General features: G+C 46.9%; 1 protein-coding gene across 2 annotated transcripts in view; it reads left to right on the forward strand.

Annotated features, from left to right (window-relative positions):
* LOC123375196 (E3 ubiquitin-protein ligase TRIM39-like) overlaps nucleotides 1–9,683 on the forward strand; it is a 42,612-nt gene extending 32,929 nt beyond the window's left edge. For both annotated transcript variants that reach the window (XM_045025934.1, XM_045025935.1), the window contains exons 5-6: nucleotides 6,744–6,803; nucleotides 7,577–9,683. In XM_045025934.1, the coding sequence (XP_044881869.1) occupies nucleotides 6,744–6,803; nucleotides 7,577–8,133 (617 nt within the window). In that variant the 3' untranslated portion in view covers nucleotides 8,134–9,683. The remainder of the gene's footprint in view (nucleotides 1–6,743; nucleotides 6,804–7,576) is intronic.
* The last annotated feature ends 752 nt before the right edge of the window (nucleotides 9,684–10,435 follow it).

Genomic DNA, 10,435 nt, shown 5'->3' on the forward strand with positions numbered 1-10,435 from the left:
CCTCAGGGCAAAAAACAAACAAAACAAAACAAAACAAAAAAACAGCCGCGAAGCCGGCTGCGCGCTCTGCCCCGGTGCCGACAAGGATGTCGGCACCGCAAGCCTCAGCGCTAAAAATAGCCACGGAGCCGGCTATGCGCTCTGCCCCGGTGCCGACAAAGCAGTCGGCACCGCAAGCCTCAGGGCGGAAGAAGAAGGAGGAAAAAAAAACCCAGCCGCGGCTCCGACCGCGTGCTCTGCCAGGAAGGACATCGGCACCGAGCCTGCCTTCCGCACCTGCACCAACAGCAGACCCCCTGCAGGGCAGCTCCAACCGACCCACTGCACCGCTCACACTTTCACTTTCGCTTCTTAACATGACACAGCGCAGTCCCACCACCTGAACTGGCTACCTTCACTGAGAGCGAACCTGATCTACAATGGCAAGCAGAGTTCTCCGCACCTCCCTCTCCTCCCCCACTGGAGCCTTTTTCCACCTCAGGCTAAGGTCCGCAGCCACCAGCCTCAGTTTCCCTACTTCACTCCCTATAAATGAGGCACTCTTGGAACCAGCTGACGCTCTCTGCAAACTCCAGTTTCTTTATTACCAACCTGCAGAAAAGCCGAACATAGATACTATGTTCCTGCTAAGGACGCTGACTTCCTATTTTTTTCACAACTGAACTCTTTCATTATCAATGCAGTCGCACAAAGAACGAAACAGCCACAATATCAGTCCACCCCGCAAGACATGGACCTTAAACGCCTTGACGTCTTGTGTCGCAAGGTTCACACATCCTCCACTCTACAATTCTGGATCACAAACTACCTTGCACTCCTTGCCAGGCATGACTTTGATAACTACAATAAACTTTTGAATTCGCCTCTTACATTCCAGAGGACAGGACAGCGGGCTTTAAATCAATTCTGAGCGAGTGCCAATTGATTTCCAGAACAGCCCTACAAGCCTCTTTAGACACGACAGACACAGCAGCCCGTACAACTGCACCGGCTGTGGTTATGCGCAGATCTTCATGGCTTTCTGCATCTGGCATCCCTAAAGACCAGCAGAACAAAGTGGAGGACCTCCCCTTTGATAAACATAAACTGTTTTCTTTAAAAAAAAAAAAAAAAAAACCTGATGAACTACTTCATACAATGAAAGATTCTAGAGCGACACTGCACACCCTGGGCATTCACCCATCTCTTCCCAGGGGTCAACGATATCAACCCAAACCTTACCACATAAATAGGAATCGCGCTAGACCCCCTAAGCGCAGACAAAATCAAGCTCAAGCAACCACTTCCCATCCCTCTGGGAATAAACAACAATTTTAAAAGGTTAGTCCAGGGTCTGTGCGACCACTCCTTGATTCCACAGCCTATTTGCCCATTTCGCCACCGCCTCCAGAGTTTCCAACATGCCTGTCAGCAAATTACACAGGACTGCTGAGTCCTCGAGATAGTTCAGTCCGGTTACTTTAGCCCATTCATATCCTATCCTCCTCCCCTTCCCCGTCCCTCTTCAGGGACCCCTCTCATGAGCACCTGCTTCGTGCAGAAGTTGCTTATCTTCTACAGCTAGGCGCAGTGGAGCCTGTGCCAATGCTACATCCAGGGAAAGATTTCTACTCCCGTTACTTCCTGACCCAGAGAAGGACTGGGGGCTGGAGGCCTATACTAGACTTACGCCAACTGAACAAATTCACGAGGATACAAAAATTCAAAATGGTCACACTGGGCACATTAATTCCTGCACTAGATCAAGGGGACTGGTTTTCAGCCCTCGACCCACAGTACGTCTCTTTTCATATATCAATTCATCCAGCTCACAGACGCTTTCTAAGCTTCATAATCGGTCACGACCATTTCCAATACGGAGTTCTTCCTTTCGGCCTCTCCACAGTGCCGGGAGTTTTTTCCTAAATTCTAGCTGTACTCGTGGCTCACCTCCACAAACATGGGTCACGCAGTTCCCCTACCTGGACGATTGCCTCATCAAGGGCAACTCCTATGGCGAGACACTCCAAGCTACTCTTTCACTATCGCCCTCTTTCACAGCCTAGGCCTCCAAATAAACGCCCAAAAATCCACCCTGACACCTACACAACAGATTGAGTTCCTCGGAGCTCATCTCAACTCAATCCAGAGCAGAGCCTTGCTCCCATATCACAGATTCCTCGCTATCACGCAACTCAAACGCACGCTCTCTATTCATCCAAGGACACAGGCAAGACTCTGCCTACAGCTCCTTGGTCATATGGCAGCCACTACCTTCATACTCCAGTACGCCAGGCTGCACATGAGATGTCTTCAGGGCTGGCTCAATTCCAATTTCAAACCCAACAGACACACCTTAGGAATGCTGTTAACTCCGCCTCCCAACTTTCTAGCTTCCCTACACTGGTGGACAAGACCAGAGAACCTCTGCACTAAGGTTTCCTTCCAGAACTGATCCCCAGCACTCGTGCTCACCACGGACGCTTCCCTAATTGGTTGCGGAGTGCATTTAGAGGGACACAGGGCACAAGGCTAGTGGTCTGCATCAGAGTCACACCTACACATAAATCTCTTATTGCTCAGAGCTGTGAGATGAGCGTGCCTTCATTTTCTTCCCCTCATAAAGAACAAATACCTGCGAGTCTTAACAGACAACATAGCATGTATGTACTACATCAACAGACAAGGGGGAGCATGCTCACATTCTCTTTGCATGGAAGCCATCCGTCTATGGAATTGGTGTATATAACGTCAAATACAGATCACTGCTTCCTACCTACCAGACTGCCACAACACTACTGCCGACGCACTCGGCAGGCACTTCTCAACGGAACACGAATAGGAACTGCACCCCACAATACTTCAACAGCTCTTCTCCCTCTGGGGCACCCCGTCAATAGACCTCTCTGCCACAACCCAGAACCGAAAATGTCCCCAGTTTTGCTCCAGAGTGGGACTCAGAACTGCATCCCCAGGAGACGCATTCCTCATCCCGCGGAACACCTCTCTCCTGTACGCCTTCCACCAATCCCTCTGCTACACGGGGTTCTTTGGAAGATTGTGGACCATAAGGACCGGACTCTGCATGTCCTCCCGTCACCCACGGGCTCTCCCCAACAGGCCAGATCTCCTTTTCCAGAACAATAGACTGGCTCTTTACCCTGAGCTCCTCAAGCTCCACCTCACAGCGTGGTTCCTTCATGGTTCCAAACCCATGAACTAGCCTGTTCTGAGCAAGTCTGATATGTCTTCCTGCACAGTAGGAAAGACTCCACTCATAAAACCTACCCGCAGAAGTGGAAGAATTTCGCCCTCTGGTGCTTACGTAATCACTTAGCGCCCAATATGGTAACCCTCCCTATCATTCTAGACTACCTCTTGGAACTAAAACAAGACGGACATTCGCTCAGCTCCACCACAGTGCACCTGGTGCCACTTACCACCTTCCATGACCTCTTAGCCAGGTTATTCACTCTTTACTCACCCAACCATAAAACGATTTCTCACAGGCCTGCAAAACCTCTACCCTGAAATTCACCCAATAGCTGCTTCATGGAATCTTAACCTCGTTCTACACGTTCTCATGAAGCCTCCATTCGAGCCCTTGGCTACCTCCTCTCATCTCCATATATCCAGGAAGGTGGCTTTCTTAGTTGCCATAACATTGGCAAGGAGAGTAGGTGAAATGAGTGCCCCGATGGCCCACTCTCCCTACACAATCTTCTCCAAAGACAAAGTCACTTTGAGACCACATCCTAAATTTCTTCCTAAAGTGGTATCTACCTTCCACCTCAACCAACCTATATACTTACCTACTTTCTATCCCGAACCTCACAAGACTCCACAAGAGGCAACCCTGCATACTCTCGATGTCAGGCGAGCAATTGCCTTTTATTTAGACAGGACTAAACCATTTCGCAAGTCTCCAAGACTCTTTGTTTCCATTACCGAAAAAATCAAACGGTATGGCTATCTCTAAAGGACGTCTGTCCAAGTGGATCTCTGACTGCATCAGATCCTGTTACCGTGCGAAGAATCTTCAACCGCCTGAAGGCATTAGAACTCATTCCACTAGAGCCATGTCGGCATCCATTGCCTTTTTACACAATGTTCCCATTCCTGATATCTGCAAAGTGGCTACATGGTCATCTGAACACACGTTTGCAAAACACTATGCTCTAACGCAAAACACCACGGCAGACACAATAGTAGGTCATACAGTACTATCTTCAGAACTCCCTGCCTGTATCTCCAAAGTCCCACCAACCGTAGTGGGTACTGCTACACATTCACCTAGAGTGGAGCACCCACAGGGACAGCACTCGAAGAAGAAGAGAAAGTTCCTCACCTTGCAGTAACTGAGGTTCTTCGAGATGTGTGTCCCTGTGGGTGCTCCACTCCCCGCCCTCCTCCCCTCTACTTTGGAGTACTAAGATTACTCTCCACGGTAGAGAAGGAACTGAGGAGGGTGTGGGGCGCATGCACTCAGGAAGATTCCAACTAGACGGAAGATACCATCTGGGTGCGTGCGCCCCAACCAGGCACTGCTACCGAAAATCTCCGATCGACAGCACCGGGACGCACTGTCACCTAGAGTGGAGCACCCACAGGGACACACATCTCGAAGAACCTCAGTTACTGCAAGGTGAGTAACTTTCTCTTATCTCCTTCTGTACAGATGGGGAACTGAGACACAGAGTGACTAAGGGTATGGCTACACCACAAACTAAGGTGGAACTGTAGCATGGACAGGTATACCCAGGGGCGGCTCTAGACATTTCGCTGCTCCAAGCATGGCGTCATGCCGCGGGGGGTGCTCTAACGCTCGCCGGTCCCGCGGCTCCGGTGGACCTCCCGCAGGCGTCCACCGAAGCCGCGGGACCAGCGGACCCTCCGCAGGCATGCCACCGAAGGCACCCTGCCTGCCGCCCTCCTGGCGACCGGCAGAGCGCCCCCCGCGGCATGCCGCCCCAAGCATGTGCTTGGCGTGCTGGGGCCTGGAGCCGCCCCTGGACATACCTGTGCTAGCTTCAGGGCATGTCTACATGCTGTAGCAATGCACAGAAGAGGGCTGTGATTTCTAAAACGCACCAATGCTCTGTTGTGCACTAATTGGTTCATGCAGACCCTGCTGGTGCACAGTAAATGTTCCCTAGAGCACTCTAAAGTAATGCAGTTTGAAACAATAGTTCACTAAAGCACACTAGGGAACGTTTAGTGTGCACCAGCAGGGTCTGCACACACCAGTTATTGTGCAACACACATTAGTACACTTTAGAAATTACGCTCCTGTAGTGTGCATTGCTACACCATGTACCTTTAATCTGCCAAGCGCAGGTAATAATAGCTGTGAAAACGCAGCACCATGGACCAGCAACCTGAGTACATACCTAGGATCCCCAGCAGGCTTGTACTGGGTGGGGAGCCCATGCTGAAGTCCATGCGACCACATCTTAATTACTCTTGTTGTCCATGTTAGCTAGCCTACTCATGCTACAGTTATACCTTAGTTTGCAGTGCACATGTACCCATAGCATTCCAAGACTACACAGGAAGTCTAGGGCGAAGCAGAGAATTAAACCTAGATCTCCCAAGTCCGAGGCTCATGCCCTAACCACTGGGCCATGCTTCCCCTCACCAAAGCTATCTCCATTTTTGCTCCAGAGTCTCTCTGTGTATTTTGTCCCTATCTGCTCCTCTCTGTCTGTAATGTGCCTTGCTTCACTTCTGCTATATTAACAAATAACTAACAATAAAACAAAATAAGACATAATTGTAAAATAATTAGGGCTGTCAATTAATCGCAGTTAACACAAGGGATTAATTTGTTTTGAGTTAACTCGATTAAAAAATTAATTGTGATTAATCGCTTTTATTCACCGTGTTAAACAATAATAGAATACCACTTTAAATTTTATAAATATTTTTGGATGTTTTCTACATTTTCAAATATATTGATTTCAATTACCACACAGAATACAAGTTGTACAGTGCTCACCTTATATTATTATTTGCACTGTAAAAAGATAAAAGAAATAGTATTTTTCAATTCACCATAAAGAGATTGCACTACAGTACTTGTATGAGGTGAATTGAAAAAAAACTGTTTCTCTTGTTTCCTTTTTATAGTGCAAATATTTAATCAGAAATAATAATATAAAGTGAGCACTGTACAGTATGTATTCTGTGTTGTAATTGAAATCAATATATTTGAAAATGTAGAAAACATCCAAAAATATTTAAATAAATGGTATTCTACAGTGCAATTAAAACTGAGATTAATCACGATTATTTTTTTAATCTCACAATTGTGATTAATTTTTTAATTGCTTGACAGCCCTAAAAATAATCCAATGTTCTTCCTCAGTGGAACAATTTAACATGGGGGTGGGGTGGGTTCTCCATCAGCAGAAGAGAGAATGCTATAGTTCAGCCACAAGTTATTAAACCCCAAGTGGGAATAACTGGGTGATGTTCTCTAGCCTGAGTTCTGCAGATAGTGAGACCACATCATTCTAATGGGCCCCTCTGGCATATTAAATCTATGGGATGCTAGGACGAATGGGGAAATAGAAATGAAAAATTGTTTAATTTTAATCCGGCCTCACTAGAAAAAATTGTCTTTCTTCATTTCTCAATCTCTGTCTGTTTCTTTCTATGCTCCTATCTATGGGCCTCCAAAAGACAAGTTTGTTAATAGAGGGGATATAATTACAAATGTATCGACATAATATCTAATTTCTGTCAATATTTTTTTTCTCCAGACAATCTGACAACTGAATTAGAGAAAAAAATATTTCAATCTATGGGACCAGATGAGAAAGGTAAGTCCTCATGTGGATTTTTTTCTTCAAAATCTGGTAAAATTCTCACAAAAATCCTAATTAATTTATAAATTCCCTAAATACAAATTAAGCTGAAACAGAGCAAAACACCCCACTGAAATTAAAAAGAAAACATAAAAAATTAAATGTTAAGGCAATCATCAGTTAAATTCCCACAGTAACAGACTCAGCTAGCACCCAAACAACCTTAACTCTGTCCCTCTGCTTCTGACAGAGCATTGGGGCAAATGAGCACAGAGTCTTGCTTCTCAAGGTCTGCTACATCCTTCAGTCCCCTTCCTGGACTCTCCCCTGCTCTCTCTCTCTTTCCCTTAGGATTGGAAGAGAAGCTTGGAGTCACTGCTTTCTGGAGTGGGGAAAGGATCTTTCCCCTGTGCCATTTCCTCGGCTGTTTTCCCTGCCCCAGGTATTGCTGGTGGCTTCACTGAATGTTGCAGGCAACTCCAGCTCTGCTACCTCCCAGCTCTGTCTCTGCAGCTAGGGGTGTGGCAGCCCCACAAGGGGAACAAGGAGCAGCTTGGAAGGGTTCTGCACTCATAACAGCAGCAACAACAGTACCCCTATTGATTGTGGGATGGAAGCTGCAGTGAGATCCCTGCCCAGCCAACCAGGGAGGCAGCTCCCTGTGACAGAAGGAGAAAATCAGACAGTGTTCCAGTTGGAACAGAGCTGCTAGGGAGTGTGAGAAATGGCCCCCAGCCACCCCCAGGGCTAAGCTCTGCCTCTAACGCTCTGATTCTCTCTCTCCTCAGTGAATGTGACTCTGGATCCAGACACGGCTCATCCCCGACTCGTCCTCTCTGAGGATCAGAAAAGCGTGAGATGGGGATTCACACGGCAGAATCTGCCCAACAATCTGGAGAGATTTGACAATGATCCCTTTGTGCTGGGTTGTGAGGGATTCACCTCGGGGAGACATTGTTGGGAGGTGGAGGTGGGGGAAGCAAGAAGCTGGGTTTTGGGGGTTGCCAGAGAGTCTGTGAGCAGGAAGGGAAGGATCAGTGTTAGCCCTGAGCAGGGCTTCTGGGCTTTGCGGCGGAGCGGGGCAGGGTGGTTGGTGGCTTACACTTCCCCTGAGGGGACCCACCTCCCTTTTGCTGATAAACCCAGGAGGATCCGGGTCTCTCTGGACTACGAACGGGGGCAGGTGACATTTTTTGATGTTGATAATGAGGCCTTGATCTTCACTTTCCCACCGGCCTCTTTCTCTGGGGACAAAATCCGCCCTTTCTTCTCAGTTGGGGAAAGAGGAATATACACATCTTTCTCATACCTGTGTGGGCCATCCCATATCACAGTGTGTCCCTGAGACATGGGGGAAAATACCCCAATGACTCAAGAATGTCACGAGGTGGAGGACTCTAGCAGTCTTCAGTGGCAGAAAATGAGAGAGGTGGAGTCCATGGAGAGAAGGTGCTGTGGGGAGTGTGAAGGTGGAGTGTGGAGACGGGCAAACCGATAGAGAAGATGTTTGGGAGTGGAGAGGTGAAGCTGGCTAAGGAGATAGGAGGGGAGGGTCAGTTACCCTGCAGAACAAAATACACAAACCTTAACATGCATTGGAGAAGGGGAAACCAATATGGAATAAATGTAATTCTCTTGCAAAAAGGAATGGAAAATGTTTTAAAGAAGAAATTAGGAAAGAAAATCCTTCTTTGAGCCAATTTTATCTTCACTGTACTTTGCTTTGTCTGTATCATTTCAACAGATCTTAATGTTAAAATAAGTTCTGGCAGTTCAGTTAACACTCTGCCTTTTAGTAGCTGGCATGTCTGGCTCTGACTGTCACCCACCTCCATTCAGCATGGTGCTCTGTCCACTTCTAGCAGTAGCGGGAGAGATTGATGATCCTGCTACAGCCTTAGCTATCAGAGCTGGATCTCATAGCTCAGGCCGTGGTGGCTCATGCTTTAAGATCCAGAGAGCACCACTTCCAGCTAACAATAACTCCCCCCCCCCAACCCCCAGCAAGGCATGGCATAATATAAACATAGTGGGCGAAATTCAGCCATTGTGATCAACCTCTTCAGCATCATTGCTGCTGGCAATTGGGGGCACTGGGAGGGGAATTTGAATCAAGATTAAAAAAAAAATACAAAAATTCTGGTTTGCTGCAGAGCGCGTCTTTTGTGACCAGTATGAGAAAAAGAAGCATGTTCACTTTTTGTCCAAATGAACTTGAACCTCAAATAAAAACAAACATTTGAAAGTCCTGCTGTCCCATTTGTGATCTCAGGAAATGTCATCATGAGAAATACAGGAGAGACGCTATGTTCTGTGGTAAGGAATCCAGAAGAGAGACTGAGATACCAGACATTATTTTGGAGGTACAGTGAAACCCCACTATAACACGATGTTTGGGGTCCAAAAAATTCCATCGCGATAAATGCGGTGTCGCTGTATAGTGGGGTTTCAAGCTGGTCAGTTTAAGTCAGTGGTCCCCAACGCGGTGCATTGATGTGCACCGCCTAGTGCCCCTAGTGCCCAGCAGGGGAGAAAAGCCGTGGCCCCGTGTCTGCCGGGGACAGAGAACTCCGAGGCTGTGGACGCCGGTGCTCTCTGTCCCTGGCAGGCACGGGGCCGCGGCTCCTCTCGAAGCCGGAGAGAAGCCGCGGCCCTGCACCTGGCTGCCTGGATTAGCGTGGCCTCATAGAAAAGTCCTTCAGAGAACACGTTAATGTCGATGCACTCTGTTACATCTGAAAGTAAAGACACAGTCGTGAGTCAGATCAGTGGAGACTCTTTTCGTACCAGACAGTCCCAATGTAATCAGAGATAGCTGTGAAACAATAGAACAGACTCAGTCATGGTGGTATGCCCCCATCAAAGTATTTTGTTTTTCTGCTGAAATAGTTCTGTTTTGGGACATTTGTTTGATGAAAAATAAAAAAAAGTAATGGAAAGCAGACACTTTTTATGTAAAATTTTTGTTTAATTGAAACCGAAATTTTATCAAAAATCAGTTTTTATACAAAAATTTCAACCAGCCTTACTCATAGGGCCATCCCATGAACCTTTCCATAGGTTATCTAGGCCTGCCAAGCATTTCCATTTCTTTTCATAGCTCACAATGGGCTAGCATGTTCTCAGTGGTGATCCATTGGTGGTTTGTCAGTCTTCTATGTCCAATGTGGCAAAATGAGATTTTCAAAGCCTCCAGTCCTAAGGGCTTTGGACACCCAAATCAGCAAGAATCTCACTGCTTCTGTAACTCATGTAAAGGAAGCAAACCACAGAAATGTAGCCACAACCTTCACTCCAGACTATTTTTTTTTATTATTATTATTATTTTGGTCTGTGGTTAATTAAGTACTTAAGGTGGAATTTCAACAACACCTAAGTGAGTTCGGTGCATACGTCACATTCAAAGTCAATGGGATTTGTACTCCTAACTCCCTTAGGTACTTTTGAAAATTGCAGTCGTTAGTTGGGAGCTTCATTTTGAGGATAAGGATCCTGAAGCCTCTTAAGAACATGCTGATTTTTGTGTATGTGAGTTATCCCTTTGAGTTCAAATTTACGCACATGGAGAAGGGTTTGCAGGGGGGAAACTGAATGGTCACTTTAAAAAAAATGAGAATTTGCATCTGGCAACTTTGCATTTATTTATT

Source organism: Mauremys mutica, chromosome 7 (assembly GCF_020497125.1).
Source record: "Mauremys mutica isolate MM-2020 ecotype Southern chromosome 7, ASM2049712v1, whole genome shotgun sequence".
Taxonomy (NCBI): Eukaryota; Metazoa; Chordata; order Testudines; family Geoemydidae; genus Mauremys; species Mauremys mutica.